The sequence below is a fragment of the Palaemon carinicauda genome, chromosome 13 (assembly GCF_036898095.1).
Source record: "Palaemon carinicauda isolate YSFRI2023 chromosome 13, ASM3689809v2, whole genome shotgun sequence".
NCBI lineage: Eukaryota > Metazoa > Arthropoda > Malacostraca > Decapoda > Palaemonidae > Palaemon > Palaemon carinicauda.
The window spans coordinates 127,839,794-127,858,911 of record NC_090737.1 but is presented as its reverse complement, the minus strand read 5'-3'; the positions used below and the strand labels follow the sequence as shown (position 1 = coordinate 127,858,911).

The 19,118-nt window shown below is 38.0% G+C and overlaps 1 protein-coding gene across 2 annotated transcripts in view; it reads left to right on the top strand.

Annotated features, from left to right (window-relative positions):
* Positions 1–18,769, top strand: part of LOC137652420 (aminoacylase-1-like) — a 38,570-nt gene extending 19,801 nt beyond the window's left edge. Inside the window, exons 6-10 of one of the 2 annotated variants that reach the window (XM_068385818.1) lie at positions 721–873; positions 2,132–2,211; positions 16,843–16,903; positions 17,856–18,054; positions 18,310–18,769. In XM_068385818.1, the coding sequence (XP_068241919.1) occupies positions 721–873; positions 2,132–2,211; positions 16,843–16,903; positions 17,856–18,005 (444 nt within the window). In that variant the 3' untranslated portion in view covers positions 18,006–18,054; positions 18,310–18,769. Of the gene's footprint in view, positions 1–720; positions 874–2,131; positions 2,212–16,705; positions 16,767–16,842; positions 16,904–17,855; positions 18,055–18,309 lie in introns of both variants that reach the window. The other variant, XM_068385817.1, reaches the window with a different exon arrangement.
* The last annotated feature ends 349 nt before the right edge of the window (positions 18,770–19,118 follow it).

Here is a 19,118-nt window from a genome sequence, read left to right as displayed (position 1 = left end):
TCTTAAGAATACCTCTATGTTCATCTCATTAATTCTAGATCAGTGTTAATGGGGAACATAAGTAGCATACTAATTAATAAGTGAATGACAGTAGAGTTGTTTATGATGATTTTAGTCCCAGATGAAATTTTTTAGAACCATGGGTTCCTAATCTTTTTGTTCTATGCATTTTCATAGATTCATTTGTACCCTAAAAATTGAGGATAAAAAGAGAAACAATGAAATTGATATTTTAATAAGATTTTATTATTCAGTCTAGGTGAAAATTTCATCATGTATTGTTCAGTACTGTCTATTGTCTCAGATCCAATGTACCTCCAGAAGAGTAAAAGGGTACTACTACTGTTCCATGTACCCCAGGTTGGGAATCCCTGAGATTCTAGACAAGACATTTGTTACTCTATTCTTCTTCTTCTGATTGAGTACCCATAAGCATTTGTTATTCATTAATGTGATAATGTACAGTTTCTGTTTTGGTTGAGTAATCTTTTCGAAGCCCAAAGCAATTGTTGTGCATTAATGTGATAATGTACAGTTTCTGTTTTGTTCGAGTAATCTTTTGGAAGCCCAAAGCAATTGTTGTGCATTAATGTGATAATATACAGTTTCTGTTTTGTTCGAGTAATCTTTTGGAAGCCCAAAGCAATTGTTGTGCATTAATGTGATAATATACAGTTCCTGTTTTGGTCGAGTAATCTTTTGGAAGCATTCTCTTTGAAGGGTGGTGTTCAATTCAACGTGGTCCCTTCGGAGCTCAGTGTTGGCTTTGATGTTCGGATCACTCCAACCGCCAATTTAACCGAATTTGAAGAAATGATCAAGCGTTGGTGCAAGGAGGCTGGAGATGATGTTACTTATGAATTCAGACAGAAGGTTGGTTATATAATTTTCCATTGATATTGTATTTAATGCCTGCTTTTTAAGATCTAGGTCTGGGAATGACTTTAGAAGAGGAAATAATTTACACAATGGGACTAATAAAAATACATTTGGATAATTTTTCTAATTGGAATGAGAAGTTATGATATTAATGTAAATACAGAGGGTCATAACGTTTAATAGTGGCTGACCAGATTGTGAAGATGGTGAGGAAAACTTAAAAAGAATTCATTATGAGTTATTAAAAGCTGCAACTTAAGCTTCGGATATCAAATTGGGTATGCAGGACAGTTGTCTGAAATTGGGGGATAGGCACGTGTGAAAATGGAGGCGTGTGAGAGCACAGAAGGTCCTCAGCTTGCAAGCACTTGACTTACATGAATGGAATTTATGTGCTCTGTAAACTGTAAAAAATAGTATCCCATTAACAACCAGGTTAATTGGTTGTATAAGGAAGTGTTGTGAAATTGTTTACATAAAGAATTACAATAGGTAAATTGTACAGGAGAGATTGGCTTCATAAGATTTGAAACTGGAGAAAAACGAATAACAAAATGAGTAAATCTTAAGTCCAAAATGATGAATAGAGTATGCAAAATCTAAATTTTAAGTGAAAGGAACTGCTTACTTATGAGTCACATAAAAGTTTGATAAACTTAGCTGGTAGCTAAAAGTATGCAAAAATATTATGTCAAATTAAAGGAAAAATCAGAATTAATGAATTGTAAATGGATATGCTCTTTATGGAGAAGCAAGTACTCTTTCTGTATATTCTTTTGGCCACAACTAGTAAGTGAGCATGAAATTGGGAGAAGCTTGGTGTTATCTCACAATAACAGTTAGCCAATATTTGAGGTATGGAATCAGTATATTTATTTGCTTTTTTTTAAACTCTTTATGTTTTAAAATCTGAAACCATATTTTGATTGCGACAAATTAGAGAAAATTATTCCAGTCATGTCCTAATCCACTTTGAAGATTGAGTTGGGTAGTGATTTGGTCTGGATATAAGTTATTCAAGCACTTTTAGGGTTTGATATTTTGTGACGATATTTTCAAGGTTTATTTGTACTTCTTAAAATGATTAGGTTGGTACCCAATTAGGTTATTTGATATTTTTTCTTAACTAGTCATGCAATTTCCACAGAAGTTAGGATTTAAGTTTGTCATAGATTGAATTTTCTGACCTTTGAAGGTTGAGAAATCAATAGATAAAGGCAAATGTGGTTACTGAATGAATGTATTTTTACAGGCTATGTGTCAAACTACCACTTGTGTAGAGGATGGGAAGAGTCCTTGGTGGGATGCCTTCAGTGCCGCATGTAAGAAAGAGTAAGTATTTTCTAATTCTATTGGAGATTTTAACAATTCTTCTTCGCTCGGGTTAACTACTGCAATGTGATTGTTCAGTGGCTACTTTCCTTTTGTAAGGGTAGAAGAGACTTTAACTATGGTCAGCATCTCTACTTTGAGAAGGACACTCCAAAATCAAACCATTGTTCTCTGGTATGGGGTAGTGCCATAAGCTTTTATGGGGTAGTGCCATAAGCTTTGTACCTTGGCCTTCCACTGCCTTGTATTAGAGTTCTCTTGCTTGGGGGTGCACTCGGGCATGCTGTTCTATCTTATTTCTCTTCTTTTTTTTTTCAAGTTTATTTAGTTATATGTGAAGGGTCTAATTTAATGTTTTAATGTTATTGAAATATTTTATTTTCATTGTATTTTCATTGTTTACTCTTCTCATTTAGTTTATTTATTTCCTTGTTTCCTTTCTTCAATGGTCTATTTCCTTGTTGGAGCCCTTGGGCTTACAGCATCTTGCTTTTCCAACCAGGGTTATAGCATAGCTAGTAATAATAATAATAATAATAATAATAATAATAATAATAATAATACTAACCTTTTGACTTCTACATCATGGTGCAATATTAAGGGTTTCTTCTCCCAGTTGCCTCCGTGGCCCAAAAACTGGACCATATGGCCCAAATTCCTAAATTCATTCATCCATGAACAAAACCTTACTATCGTATTACAATAGTATTTGCAGTTATGAGCTCCATAGCTTATGAAGAGAGAAGAATTGTTTAGGCAAGAAATATAACTAGCAAGGGAAGTTTCTTTGATTATATAATTTTTGCTGTTTATTTCATTTAGGGATCTTTGAGGAAAAGGTGTAGAAGGAACATTTTGCAGGAGTATCATGAAAATTATAATGGATACAATAGAGTTGAGAAGAAAGCATAGAAAAAATTTTCCATTTAAGAATTTAGCATATACAGTATTTTGGTTTCGTTATTGATAATCCATTAGAGACACTGTTGTTTGTTCCTACACATATACAAACCTTTTGTCTTTTAAATTGGGGTATGTCTACAATGGGGCTGGAACTGCCCTTGAATTGTTAACAAAGTGGTTGGTTAACAATAAGTGTGAAAGGGAAGCCATGGCCATTCACCTGTCACAGAAAAACCACTTATGTCTTTGGTCATGTCGAGCACAGAAATGCTGCTGCTTTTCTCTCTGACTGCTGGATCTTTTCCTCTTCCAGAGGAATTATCAGCTCTTGTCCTTCGATCAGTATCATTGGGAATAATTGAATATTTTTGAGCCAGATGTAACTGTCTTCCCCTTAGGTTAGATGCAGGTGAATGGACTTGGCTGTTACACAACATTGATTCTATAGGCCATGCGAGTGAGAGACATTTTGAACACCTTCCTTGTTCCAGTTCATGGATAGGAGGATTGTTCTTGTGCTTAAGAGCCTCTCTCCTCTGTTAAGAGAGAGTAACTGGAGATCATCCTCAGACTGATTCCTTCTTGGTCCATTAAACCGAGTGTAAGTCTGGTGTAACAGCTACTGCTGTGGTACCAATTGCAGATGTGTGATCCCACACAGACACACCAAAAATGATTTCTGTAGGACCAGGGGGGATGACATGTCTAGGGAAGGAAAGGGTTTTATGTGTATGGGAAGAACTACCCGTCAGTCCTAGTCCTAAGGACAAAAATGGATATTCTGTGACAAGTTGGGGGTTGGGGCCACCTATCATGAACTACTGTACCTTATTAACAAGTCAATGGCTGTTCAAGTGCCATTGAAGACATATCCTTCTTAATTATCCTTTAAAATTTGTTATATTTACATCACTTTGTACTGTCTTGATCTTGAGAGGAAATTAGGTCGTGCATATCATAGAAAGAATTCATCTGTTGATAACTTGTATGGATTTGGGTAAATATGACTGTATATAATGTTTTGATCACAATATATATTGAAGTTAGAACCCTCCAGCAGTTACAATCAATGCTTTCAGGGATGTTGAACTAATAAGGGAAATATTTCCAGCTGCTACTGACTCCAAATTCTTGAGAGAGGTAAGGGTATTTAGAATATGGGAGGTGATGGATTTCAGTTGGTTGCATTGTGTGGTTTTTTATTCCGAATTTTGTAATTTCAGTGTTTATTCTTTATGGCTTTTTAATCCATTATCTTTTCTGCATGTTTGTGTTTACTTTATTTGAAGATGTACGATGCTAGTGAAATATAACAAATTTTAAAAGTAAGTTTTGTTTTCCTAACTAAGCAAACTTGAGCTCTTTGAAATAGGGAAATATCATCAGCAGAGCTGGAATGGGCATTGAATTAACAAGGTAGTTAACAATCGGTGGGTAAGCAACCTCCTCCCCACTTGTCGGGAAATCTTAAATTTTGACCCTTGGGCCAGAACTGAGAGGTGGGGTTGAGATGAGAATTTCAACTTTAAAGGATTCAGGATTTTTATAACTATTAAAAGTACAAATTACTTTCAAAATTTGCCATTTGTTCCTAAGTTTACGCAAATCTTTTGTCCTTTAAAATAAGGAGACTCACTGGTTGGTGGGTCAGAAGTCCCCCTAGAACAGAACTGGTTGGTTCTTTTTCTTCCCTGGAATTGTCATTCTCCCTGATCCACATGGGAGCAAAGGAGATGACACCAGCAATCTCCTATCTGTCTATATAGTGATTAATAGGCTTCTTGGGCCTGGTTTGTACAAGAAGACTAGTATGTGGTCAACGGAGGAATTTTTTCCCCCGTAGGGAATGGCAGTCCGAAATAATATGCCTGGTGTTTGATGATTAATGGGTTATATATTCCACCATCCACCCCCTCATCTAGAGAGGATGGGAAGATGCTTTTCTAGATTTTAAAGAATTGAAATCAGAAGTATATCTTAGCAGCATCTTCACATCCAGTCCGTAAGGCTTCTTTGACCACTTCATCCCCAAGTGAGGGAAAAGAAAAACTAAAGAAGAGCCAGTCATTCTGTCATTAATTCCAGACTTACTTCGACATGTTACCATAGACAAGATGCTTCCCGTCCTCTACCCTTGTTACTAGCTGGTACCTTAATCGTCTCGGTAGTCAAGATATACGCTTAACGGAGTTTCATGAAGCTAGAAAGAGATAAGTGTTCCTCTGCATCTCTTTCTTGGTTCTGCCAGCGCTAAGGAAGAGTCACTGATACTCAGCTTGAGCTGTCTAGTCCCCTTCAGGTAGCACCGCAGAGCCCTCACAGAACACAAAGTACGAAGGTATCTCTTCTCGATCGCTACTCAACGCTTCACGTAGAGAGGGAATGGAGAAAGTCTCGAACCTAGGGTCGTGCATCAAATTTTTCTGTTTTGGCCCAGAAGCCAGGCACAAAACTAAAGGACACCTGATTCCACCCCTCAGCAATGTTGAGTAAGTAAGAAAGAAACTATTCAACTTACTTTCTTTGCAAATGCTAACGGTAGCAAAAAGACAATCTTAAGAATCAGATCTGTGTCTGACGCCCTTCTCAAAAAAACTAAACGCGATAGGTTATAAGAGCTTTTCCAGCGAGGAAAGGGCTGAGTAAACTCTGCCACTACCGAGTTGGGAGTACTGTCTTGGACAGTAATGATTGTGGTACCTCCATGAGATTGCTGATGCGATCATCTGATGGAAACAGTATGAATCTCTTGCTTCTCATCCATATCCACAAACAGCAACAACCACTACTCACTTTCTGCAAAGAAAAAGAAATAGATCAAAGCCTTTGGTTAGGGCGCAAAAGTACGTCTTTACTCATTACAGCCAAGGACAAAAGTGAGAACTTTCGATAGTTGGGTGTTAGGGCTAATTGCATGGGCTCACTGGCTGTTGTTAAGAAATTCATTGCTCGCCCTTCGCTGAAGACATTTCCCTATTTAAAAGGATGAAAGTTTTGTATACACAGGAACAAAGATATAATGCTAGCTACAAATGTTTTGACCTTTCAATTATCTGCTTGTTCAGTATGTCTTGTTTTGAATTGATGCAAATCTTCATTGTTTAACTTGCTAGAAGAAGGAGGCCATTGTTCTTATTGTTGGTGAATTAATTGCATCTCGAGGATAATTTGCAAGATCATTTGTCTGTTACTGAAAGCTGCTATTGCATTGCTTCATAGCTGTGTACAATAATTGTAGATTATTTGCCATTTATTTCAAAGTTACAGTAATGTGTAATGGTTATAAAACACTTAAACTCATAAATTTCAATTTACTAGCTTCAAGTTAACATTCTTTATCTCTACTTAAATTACACTGAGGTTCTACAAGTTCATATTGAAAATTGTTATTTTGCTTTTAATGGTTGCCATTTTTCGCTGCCTTTTCCTGGGATGCACTAAATCACAAATATTTCATTGTTAAATCTTTATTGATATATTTTATGACATATCTAGTATAGTAAAATCAGTAGGGGATAGTTTCGTCAGTGTAGAAATAAGCAATGGTTATTCCTGGATACATTAAATTTCTATGAAAGTAATTTTTGGTTATTATGACAAATGGATTATGTCGAGAGATCTAAGAATAAAGATTTATAGGAATACCTGTTAAGGTAGATAATGGAAACAAAAAGAAAGCTTGAGATTTGAAATGTTAGCATCTACCAAGGCGTAGAATGATGGTTACTTCATTTTGAATTCATAAATCAGTCTTGAAGGTAATAACCACCATCCTCTTTTCCCTAGAAAGCTAAATTATCCCTTAAAGCTTTGGCCATTTTGGTAACTTGAAAGACTATGCTCATAACTCACATCATGAACTTGGAGCCTTCTTGTTTCTTTGAATAGGTTACCAAATTTGCAATTCCAGTGCAGTATTGTGTTTTCATACTCACTATTATACAGTATTTCCAGTGCAAGAGCTGATTTCTTTCACAGTTGCATCCCTTAGTAAATATCTTGATTTTAGTACAAAAAATCATGATTTCAATACTGTACTTATCTTAGTCATCGCTTGCATCTCAAAGCAAGCAATTCTTGACCTTAAAATTGAAAATAAAAAACAACCACAACCAATCTGCCCCATTCACCACAATACAGTACTGTATTACAGGGGTTCCCAACCTTTTTGTTCTTCTGTACCCCTTGGGCGTTTTTATAGATTCCCGTGTACCCTTAATATTGAGGAAGGAAAAGAGAAACAATAGAATTGATATCGATATAATTTTATGATCCAATTTCATTACAGATTATCTCGATTATTGCACAGTACTGGATATTCTCTCAGATCCAGTGTACCCTCTGAAGGTTAAAGATGTACCAATGGGGGTACATGTACCCCATGCTGTATTAAATTCCATTAGGTGAACATTATCTTTACATGACTTAAAGCCTATGGTGTAATATCTTGCTTGAGGGTACACTCAGGCATACTATTCTATCTAATTTCTCTTCCTCTTGTTTTGTTATAGTTTATATAGGAGATATTTATTTTAATGATGTTACTCTTCTTAAAATATTTAATTTTTCCTTTTTTCCCTTTCCTCACTGGGCTATTTTCCCTGTTGGAGCCCCTGGTCTTATAGCATCCTGCTTTTCCAACTAGGGTTGTAGCTTAGCAAGTAATAATAATAATAATAATAATAATGTGACAGACTTAGATTTGATTGGAAAGAGAAGACTATTCATGTTCATGTCTGCTCAAGGACTTAAAATGGCTTTATTTGTGTTAAACAATATTAATAAGAGTAAATTGATTGTATATCAAATTCAATTCAGAAAAAATCAGATACTGTACATTAGAGACTTTATTTGAGTTTGATTAATCTTGCACTTCTCTAGGTTTGACCAAATTTCCCAGATTCTTTAGTAATCAAAGGAATAAAACTTTCTTTCATAATATTTTTGAAGAAAGGATGCCAGATCAACCAATCTTGTACTGGAGCCCTTAATTTTGTAAATACAATACTTGCAGAACTATACAGTTCTAAAACTTTTCATTGACACATGAATAGAAATTTATTGGAATCTTGATGGATTGGAATATGAAAATAAGCATCTTTTAAATCTATTGGAATTTTGATGGATTGGAATGTGAAAATAAGCATCTTTTAAATCTACAGTTTTGGGATCTTGATGGATTGGAATATGAAAATAAGCATCTTTTAAATCTTTTGAAATCTTGATGGATTGGAATGTGAAAATAAGCATCTTTTAAATCTGTTGGAATCTTGATGGATTGGAATGTGAAAATAAGCATCTTTTAAATCTTTTGAAATCTTGATGGATTGGAATGTGAAAATAAGCATCTTTTAAATCTGTTGGAATCTTGATGGATTGGAATGTGAAAATAAGCATCTTTTAAATCTTTTGAAATCTATTGAGGATACTGTATCCAATAGTCTTTTTGTGTTTCAACCAGTACTATTGTCAGTGGTGTTTCTATGGAAAACTTGTCTGGATTTCAGCAAAAAAGAATTGATGTTTTGGCTGGATTGTTGATATACAGAGCAAATGGAATTGGAGTAATGAACTGTGTGAAGGGTTTTGGCAAGCTGTTTTTTTTAAATAGTACTGTAGTTTGCCTAACAGATTTTAGTAACCAGTGTTTTCATTATTACATTTAAAATGACCATCTTCTCATGAACATGCATGTATATATACAGTAATATCTCAGGATACGAAAGTTTCTGTATACGTAAAATCAACTTTATGAAAAGACAAAGATTTTTCCGCCTCATGTTACGAGAAAATACTCAGGATATGAAACGTAAATCACACCGTTAGATTAGGTATATTGAATGAATCAAATGTATTTGGCTCTATTTTATTATTTAAAAAAAAATTGTTACGAAAACCTCTCTGGAACGAATTAATTTTGTATCCTGGGGTATTACTTATAAAATTATTTTTCAATATTAAACTTACCCGATAATCATGTAGCTGTCAACTCCGTTGCCCGACAGAATTCTACGGAAGGGATACGCCAGCGATCGCTATACAAGAGGGGGGTGTACTCACAAGCGCCACCTGTGGCCAGGTACTGCAGTACTTCTTGTTGACACCACCTCAATTTTTCCTCTGTCGTGCTTCCGGCAAGACGTTCATGGATACGCTTATAATTTTGGAGTCTTGTTCACGGTTTTTGGTGAAGTATTGCTCTAAGATTTCAGCTTTCGCTATTCAGGAAGTTTTATTATTAGCTTAGCTAGCTTTTGGAATTAATTTGATTGATTATGGTGACGAAGAGAGTATGAACTCTCTTTCACTTCCTTTTATTATAAACTTATTAAAATTAATTTTTATATTTGTTTATATTCGACCTTTCCTAATAGTAGGCGGTCTTTTCTTGGTACCGAAGTTAATTAACATTGAGCCCGTCATTTCGGTTTTACCTGTTAACATATTATGCTATTTTAATGTTTTTGAAAGAATTTCTTTGATAGTCTCGTACTGTTTTCAAAGTTGAACTAACGTTTTGTTTTGTCTCTGCAGTTGTTGACGTTCAGAACGTTCAACTTGCGCTCTATCGTTACGATAGAGAGAGAATTTTCACGGTGTCACGTTGCAGTAAGAGTAACCGTTTCTAGCGTTTTGTTCATTCTTTCTTAGCTTAATGGTTTTAATTCTAATAAAGGAACTTTTTATTTGGGAAATATTTCAGTTTTTTTCCTTTAACAATAATATGTTTTAACGATATATTTGATTGGGCTCTTCTCTCAGGTTCTAAGTCAAGAGAGAGAGAGAGAGAGAGATAGAGACGGAGGGAGAGAGAGCTGGATAAACGTTTCGTTCAAGCGAGTAACGTTGTTATCGTTTTTGCTCTTCTCCCTAGTCTCTTTAGGGGAAGAAGGTAAACGTTTCTAGAGTTTTATTCTTGTTCTCAAGCTTTATGCGGTGAGAGATTTTAAACGTAGTTTATTTGATCTAGTGTTTAGTCTCTTTCCAGCCACTGAATTATTTATCTTTCATTAGATTTTTCTGTTACATTGTAATTCTGTTTTCGCAATTACTAACTTTTAAGGAAGGATAGAATTGCGTGTTTCAGGTACAAACCACTTAAAGTTTCGAGTTCAGTGAAATAAGTGCAAACAGAAAATCAAAAGTGATAAGTGATTAGCGCAAAGTGTGTCAGTGTTGTGCGTGAGGGTACTTCTGTGCGTGCCAGTCGTCCTCCCAGTCCGGGACCTCTTGCAAGCTCCCAAGCCCAGGGGAGAAGCAATGTCGAAGGGCAAAAGGGTTCGGCAGGCCTTGATCGGCGCACAGAAGTATCCTCGGTGGTTGCGGGCGTGTCTTACAGAGACCGTCACTCCCACCCGCAGACGATTGAGCCCTTATTTTGCTCGTCTGCAGAAGAAATTTCGGGGAGAAAACGCTGGACTCAGGTCTCAAGACCTCTTAAACGTAAAGTCCAGACCTCTAGAGTTCAACAACCCGGATGCAGTCATTGGGTTAGCTCTGACTCTCCGCAGTCATCAGGTGACTGCACACCTCCTAAGAGAGGTAAGGCGATGCCTCAACAGACCTCATCTTCTGTTAAGGCTTTGCCTCAACAGACCTTATCGTCTGTTGATCCCAAGATGACTTTGCTGCAGTCCATGCAGTCGCAGCTTGCGGTCTTTATGCGTGAGTTTCAGGCTGAGAAGGTTACACCTCCTCCTGCGAGCGCTCCGCCTCACCGCAGTCCAGTCTGCCAGGCGTACGAAGTTGAGGTTCCTCAAGCTACCTTACCGCGTTCGGAGTTGCCAGTTACCAGCGTTGTGCAGCAACCTTAACCTTCCTTAAGGCAACCTCAACAATGGGAGCAGGAGTCTTATGCCTTGAGGCAAGATTTTCTTGCAGTTAGACCATCTTTGAGGCTACAACCTTTTGAGGTACGACAACCTCTACCATCCTTGAGGCAGCCACCTCAGCTCTCGCAGCTGCTACCTCAACTTTCCTCAAGGCGAGAGCCTCAACTCTTGAGGCTAGCTCCTCAGGAACCTCAACTCGTGAGACAGGAACTGCGTTCTGCGCAGCCGCTACCTCAACTCTCGCAGCTCACACCTCAAGAACCTCAACTCGTGAGTCAAGAGCCTCTCTCTGCGCAGCCACCTCAACCCTTGAGGCAAGCGCAACTCTTGAGGCAGGAACCTCATGATATGAGTCAGCCACCTCAACGCATGCATCTGCCACTTTCTCCTCAACTTGAGCCTCTTCCCATTCAACTTTGAAATAACAAATGACAATAATAACACCTCATTACTTTCATAACTTGCATTTGTAATCATATACATGTATGCCTACACAAACATTATGATAATGGAGGTTATTCGTATTACTTAAATAAAAAAATATATATGTATTCCTTGCAATATATTTTTAACAAATCGCAAATATGGCAAAATATCTTCAAAACAAAAATGAATCATGAGTTATGAATGTAATGTAAATATTATGTTGATATTAAAACCCCATGCAAGCATGCATGAAGTAATGCAGTGTTGCCAACAGGGCGAGTTTCCCTGTCCTGAGGTGAAGTAGATTATAGATCGTATATTTAGTGCAGCTTAATTCTACGATTATCATGCCGGCTATCAAATTCATCAACAAAACAGTCTAAATCAATTCCCTCGGCACGTGCACTTTCAATGGACAGTAATGCGATATTACTCAATCTAGCACTGGTCATGGAATTTCTGAGAAATGTTACACGCCATGCAACATGCTCTGCTTCTCTTACAGCATGCTCTACATACAGCATGCTCTGCATACAGCATGCTCTACATACAGCATGCTCTGCATACAGCATGCTCTACATACAGCATGCTCTGCATACCTTACCGCATGCTTCTCAGTCACACATCTTTGGTTGTTGCCAACTCACTAGACTGTCAAGCAGTTTCATAACGTTGCCTTCTAGTCTGCTGCTTTTGCACCAGTGAAACCCTCACTGAGAGAACTTAGCTTTTCTCGGATATGGTCCCTGTAGATGAGAAAGTGCTTTTCTCCCTCCTTCTGATATTCCCTTGAGGACTCTGTCATTTGGAGAGGAGCCTTTAGCTGCATAGCCTCCTATGGACTTTTATTTAAGCATAACATGCTTCCAGGGAAGGTAATGGTTCCACTTCAGTCGCTAACCCCGTCTGTTACCACACCTGCTCCCATAGACCTTGAGCTGTGTTGCAAGACATGCAGTCCAAGCTTAGTCCTTGTTAGAGGATTTTTTGTTTACGGAGTCAGTGTGTCACTGGGAAGACGTTCAACAACCAGCAGAAGTGACTTGTTGTGACGCAGTGCGGCAACCTCAGCAACCCGATAAGGAGTTGTCTATACGACCCAGACAGTCTAGACAGCTTCGGGTTGTCACTGTACTTCCTCGCTTCCCCATGGTTGACAGTTCACAGACTGTGCAGCAGTACCATGATCTTGTGTCCGGCTCCGTCAGACGACTGGCTTTTAAGAGCTCCCACAAGTCGTCGCTGTCTGGAGATTCTCAGATGGACTATGGATCTGACCAAGGAACTGGGCCTCCTGGTCAATTTTGAGGAGTCTCAGCTCGTCCCATCCCAGACCATTGTCTACCTGGGTATGGATCTTCAGAGTCGAGCTTTTCGGGCTTTTCCGTCGGCCCCAAGGATCTTCCAAGCCCTAGAATGCATCCAGAGCATGCTGAGAAGGAACCGATGCTCAGTCAGGTAGTGGATGAGTCTAACAGGGACACTTTCATCGCTGGCCCTGTTCATCGTGTTAGGGAGACTCCACCTCCCCCCCCTTCAGTATCATCTAGCTGCTCACTGGATAAGGACATGACGCTAGAGACGGTCTCAGTTCCTGTTTCCGAAGAGAGGAGGTCTTCTCTCGCGTGGTGTATGAACAGCTTTCTTCTCAAGGAAGTCTGCATTTGGCTGTTCAGAAAACCCGACCGCCGTCTCCTCTCGGACGCATCAGACACGGGCTGGGGTATGACTTTGGATGGACAGGAATGCTCGGGAACATGGAATCAGGAGCAAAGGACACTTCACATCAATTGCAAGGAGTTGTTGGCGGTTCTTCTGGCCTTGATAAACTTCAAGTCCCTCCAACTTAACAAGGTGGTGGAGGTGGACTCTGACAACACCACAGCCCTGGCTTACATCTTCAAGCAGGGAGGGACTCTTTCGTGGAAGTTGTTCTAGATCTCAAGGGACCTCCTCATCTGGTCAAAAGATCGAAAGCTCACGCTGGTAACGAGGTTCATTCAGGGCGGTATGAATGTCATGGCAGATCGCCTCAGCCGGAAGGGTCAGGTCATCCCCACAGAGTGGACCCTTCACAAGAGTGTTTGCAGCAGACTTTGGGCCCTGTGGGGTCAGCCAACCATAGATCTGTTCGCTACCTCGATAACCTAGAGACTCCTGTTGTATTGTTCTCCGATTCCAGACCCAGCAGCAGTTCACGTGGATGCTTTTCTGCTGGATTGGTCCCATCTCGACCTGTATGCATTCCCGCCGTTCAAGATTGTCAACAGGGTACTTCAGAAGTTCTCCTCTCGCAAAGGGACACGGCTGACGTGGATTGGCTCCGCTCTGGCCCGCGAGAGAATGGTTCATAGAGGTACTGCAATGGCTGGTCGACATTCCCAGGACTCTTCCTCTAGGAGTGAACCTTCTACGACAACCTCACGTAAAGAAGGTACACCCAAACCTCCACGCTCTTCGTCTGACTGCCTTCAGACTTTCGAAAGACTCTCAAGAGCTAGGGGCTTTTCGAAGGAGGCAGCCAGAGCGTTTGCCAGAGCAAGGAGAACATCCACTCTCAGAATCTATCAGTCTCAAGGGGAAGTCTTCCGTAGCTGGTACAAGACCAATGCATTTTCCTCAACCAGTACCACTGTAACCCAGATTGCTGACTTCCTGTTACATCTAAGGAAAGTAAGATCCCTTTCAGCTCCTACGATCAAGGGTTACAGAAGTATGTTGGCAGCGGTTTTCCGCCACAGAGGCTTGGATCTTTCCACCAACAAAGATCTACAGGACCTCCCTAGGTCTTTTGAGACCTCAAAGGAACGTCGGTTGTCCACTCCAGGCTGGAATCTAGACGTGGTCCTAAGGTTCCTTATGTCATCAAGATTTGAACCTCTCCAATCAGCCTCTTTTTAGGACCTCACATTAAAAACTCTTTTCCTCGTGTGCTTGACAACAGCTAAAAGAGTAAGTGAGATCCACGCCTTCAGCAGGATCATTGTTTTCACATCTGAAACGGCTACATGTTCCTTGCAGCTCGGTTTTTGCTAAACGAGCTTCCTTCACGTCCTTGGCCTAAGTCGTTCGAGATCCCAAGCCTGTCCAACTTGGTGGGGATTGAACTGGAGAGAGTACTTTGCCCAGTTAGAGCTCTTAGGTACTATCTAAAAAGGTCTTAACCTTTACGAGGACAATCAGAAGCCTTATGGTGTGCTATCAAGAAGCCTTCTCTTCCAAGTTCTAAGAACTCAGTTTCTTACTATTCAGGCTTCTGATTAGGGAAGCACATTCTCATCTGAAGGAAGAAGACCTTGCTTTGCTGAAGGTAAGGACACATGAAGTGGGAGCTGTGGCTACTTCAGTGGCCTTCAAACAGAACCATTCTCTGCAGAGTGTTATGGATGCAACCTATTGGAGAAGCAAGTCAGTGTTTGCATCATTCTATCTCAAAGATGTCCAGTCTCTTTACGAGTACTGCTACACCCTGGGACCATTCGTAGCAACGAATGCAGTAGTAGGCGAGGGCTCAGCCACTACATTCCCATAATCCCATAACCTTTTAACCTTTCTCTTGAATACTTTTTATGGGTTGTACGGTCGGCTAAGAAGCCTTCCACATCCTTGTTGATTTGGCGGGTGGTCAATTCTTTCTTGAGAAGCGCCGAGGTTAAAGGTTGTGATGAGGTCCTTTAGTATGGGTTGCAGCCCTTGATACTTCAGCACCTTAGAGTTGTTCAGCCTCCTAAGAGGAACGCTGCGCTCAGTAAGGAAGACGAACTTATTTAAGGCAGAGTAATGGCTCAAGTCGACTTCCTTACCAGGTACTTGTAATTTCATTGTTATTTTGAATAACTGATAATATGAAATACGGGATACTTAGCTTCTTGATATACATGTACACTGGTTTTCACCCACCTCCCTGGGTGTGAATCAGCTACATGATTATCGGGTAAGTTTAATATTGAAAAATGTTATTTTCATTAGTAAAATAAATTTTTGAATATACTTACCCGATAATCATGATTTAATTGACCCACCCTTCCTCCCCATAGAACCAGTGGACCGAGGAAAAATTGAGGTGGTGTCAACAAGAAGTACTGCAGTACCTGGCCACAGGTGGCGCTTGTGAGTACACCCCCCTCTTGTATAGCGATCGCTGGCGTATCCCTTCCGTAGAATTCTGTCGGGCAACGGAGTTGACAGCTACATGATTATCGGGTAAGTATATTCAAAAATTTATTTTACTAATGAAAATAACATTTTTTATCCTTATTGTACTGCTTCCACCACCTTGCAAGTACCAGGCATGGGGGGAGTGGGGTGCGCAGGACATATACTATCTGCATCCCGCAAGCTACTTTGACCATCTCGTTAAAATTTTAAATGGTCTTTCTAGCTTTGCTAAAGTTGTTGTTTTCACATACTAAGTTTTTTGGCTGACTTTAACATTGAATTTATGTGGCATTAATACAGTATGTCTCTTTCACCTTAATAACATAGAATGAAAAATTTGTTATAAATTACATAACAAAATTGTGGTGAATGTTATTAAGTATTTTTCTTGAATAAGTTACCACAGAAAACCATTCTGTGATTTGTGACTCTTGAGTTACAGCCTTTAGATGTCTGTTTAGCTCACGAGTAAGTGTTAAGGATTATAAATGTCACTTGAAGGATGGAAACTTGGTTAAAACCTCATTACATGAGGATATATAGAGTTGTGGGCTTTCCTCAACATATATTTCATCAGTTATTTCTTGAATTGAGGAGAAGACCAAAGTTCAAGTGGAAAGATAAATTATTGAATGACATGAGAGAAAAGGCTCTTAGAGAACAAGATGTACAGGACAGAGGAAGATGGAGAAGGCTGACTAGAAACAGTGACCCTAAATAGAAATAGGAAAAAATGAAGACAAAGATTTATTGAATAGAATTTACAAGTGTTTAGGATAGGATCGGTGATGGAGGTTTTGAATGCTTACGTTTTATAGTAGTTTCTTCCAAGCGCATATTATTACCGTGTATCAGATTTATGTTAGCATTTAGTTCATATATTTTTCATCGTATTAAAAATCCATAGATGTCACACATTATTGAAAACCAAGGAATTAATTTTGCATTAGCACATTTGTTCCTTTTTGGTATTTTATGTAAGATACTGTATCTGAGAATGTATTTGATATATTTCACTGATGCTGGTTTACTGTTTTGTAATTCCTGAACCTTGCAGTTTTGTCTTACTTATAGCTGTGTAGGAGTGACTGATTTTGTGAGCAGAATGGTTTTAATTTCCGTAAAATTACAAAGAATATACATGTTAATTCGTAATTCTTTTCCTTCTTATTCAGGGCTGTACAACTTGAAAAGGAGATATTTCCTGCTGGGACCGATAGTCGGTATTTAAGAGACGTAAGTTCAAGATTTTACGAACCGTTATTGTATGGAAATTGAATTGTGTAACAATTTTTTATGCATTCCTTTTCAGAAATATCCAGCTTATAAAAGAAATTTTTCCTGCTGGTACTGATTCGTACTATTTACGAGATGTAAGTTTTTGTAAGGTAATTTCGTTTGCAATAGTATCATGTCTCAGTAATGCTGGGTAATATTCACACTACTGGAACATGGGGATCTTTCTCTTTATTTATTGCACTGTTGCACAGTTAATTTGTTGTTTTTGGCACTGGTGCACAAATTTTTCCTGCTGGTACTGATTCATACTATTTACGAGATGTAAGTTTTTGTAAGGTAATTTCATTTGCGATAGCATCATGTCTGTAAAGCTGGGTAATATTCACACTACTGGAACATGGGGATCTTTCTCTCTAATTTATTGCACTGTTGCACAGTTAATTTGTTGTTTTTGGCACTGTTGCACAATTTTGTTTGCTGAATCAAGATAAGCTATATTATTTCAATAACTCCTATACAATCTTAATTTTCTACATCTTAAGTGCAGCTTCAATGACATGATAAATAAAGACAAGGTCTTGGGGGGAGATTTTTTTTTTTAATAGCCTGAGCATTGACTTGAGAATCACAACTTAACAGGTAGTGCTAGGAGTGCTGCTGTTTTGTTTATGATCTCGCCCAAGAAGAAATGATTCAGACAGAAGAGAGAAAAACTTTACACCTAACCTGTAAAAAGCTCTTGTTATCATTGACAAAGAAGTCCCATTCACAGCTTGCCTTCTTTAGTATATATAGTAGGCAGTGAAGGTTCTTTGTGATTTTCCTCCAGTTACATCGCTTATGTTCCTGTTTAGTTGAATATATATATTACCTTGATAAAAGGCAGTTGAAAGTTAAAAACAAAATATTTACCAAACTTGTCACCATTACTACTTTATTAATAAAGAATGCTTTCACATGTACTGTATATTTTTATAATAACAGGTTTCGGTTTTTCAGTTTTGCTTAAATAAAATTATCATGATGTGGTGTAGATGTTATTTCCATAATGTGGTACTTTATGTAATTTATTTTTCTTATCTCCAGCTTAATATCCCAGCCCTTGGATTCTCCCCCATGAACAAAACACCAATTCTTCTCCATGATCACAATGAATATCTCAACGAGGATATCTTCTTGCGAGGAATAGAGATCTACATGACTATTATTCCTGCTGTTGCAAATCTGAAATTCTAAAGAAGGGAGGCCTTTATTTCCTGAATGGAAACACTGCAATACAGTATAGGTATGTGTTACTTGTAACTACACAAGGGAAGAATTAAGATAATTTTAAAGCTTGTAAAATGTTTTCATAGTTGGTGACTGTTGTAACATGATTTCCCTATCTGGTGTTTTGGTATTCTATAATCGTAAGGAAAATATAATCTCTTTCGTAATGTCAAAAAATTATTGACAAATTTGGTTTTTTGTTTAGTTATTTACATATGAAAACTTACTTTTGTATTTGATGTGAACACTTGTTTATTACAATATTTTGCAGGTTGTGCATCTGAGGTTGAGTCAGGCTGATAGGGAAACTGGATAGAGGTCTGTTTAGTAAGTTGGTCAACTTATTTTCTTGTACATCTTTGGCAAGTAATAGTGAATCACAAATAATTAGGACCATAATATATATTTATAGCAATTTTGATATATGAATTTCGTAAAGAAAACTTCAAGTTTATGCTCCTATGACTAATTACTGTACTCCAGAAATAGCGCACATTAACTCGATTAATGTTTATAACCGATTTGAACTTTAACACTAGTCAACCATATACAGTACATACTGTAATGTAAAAAAAGATTTCATGTTTTTCGTAGGTTTTCAAAGGTAATTGATTAGGTTTATGGCTCTTAAAACATAAACATGGATATTTATGGTGCTTGAAAATTTTCACTGATTAAAAGTTTCATTTGAATTTTTATACTTTAAATTAAGCATCTCTATTGAAATTCTAAAATATGCAGCCCAAAATTTTCTGAAAATATGAATTTCACACTCTATATAATTGTTATTATCTGTAAGGGATGAAATGTCAATGCATAATAATACAGTACAGTACTTTTAACTTTTCTTATGAAAAGTGAACTTGGAACATTACACATTTCATGTTAATAAAAAAGTAGATGGATACTGCAATTGCCGTAATACTCATTATTAGAAAGCTTGTGTAGTGTTCTTTTTGTTTCTTCTACTTTTTTTTACAATAAAGGTCAATATCTTTAAGAATTAATTAATGGAGAAAATTTAAAATGTTTTTTATGTCAATGACTTTTTATAAAATAACATGTTAGATTTCTTTAATA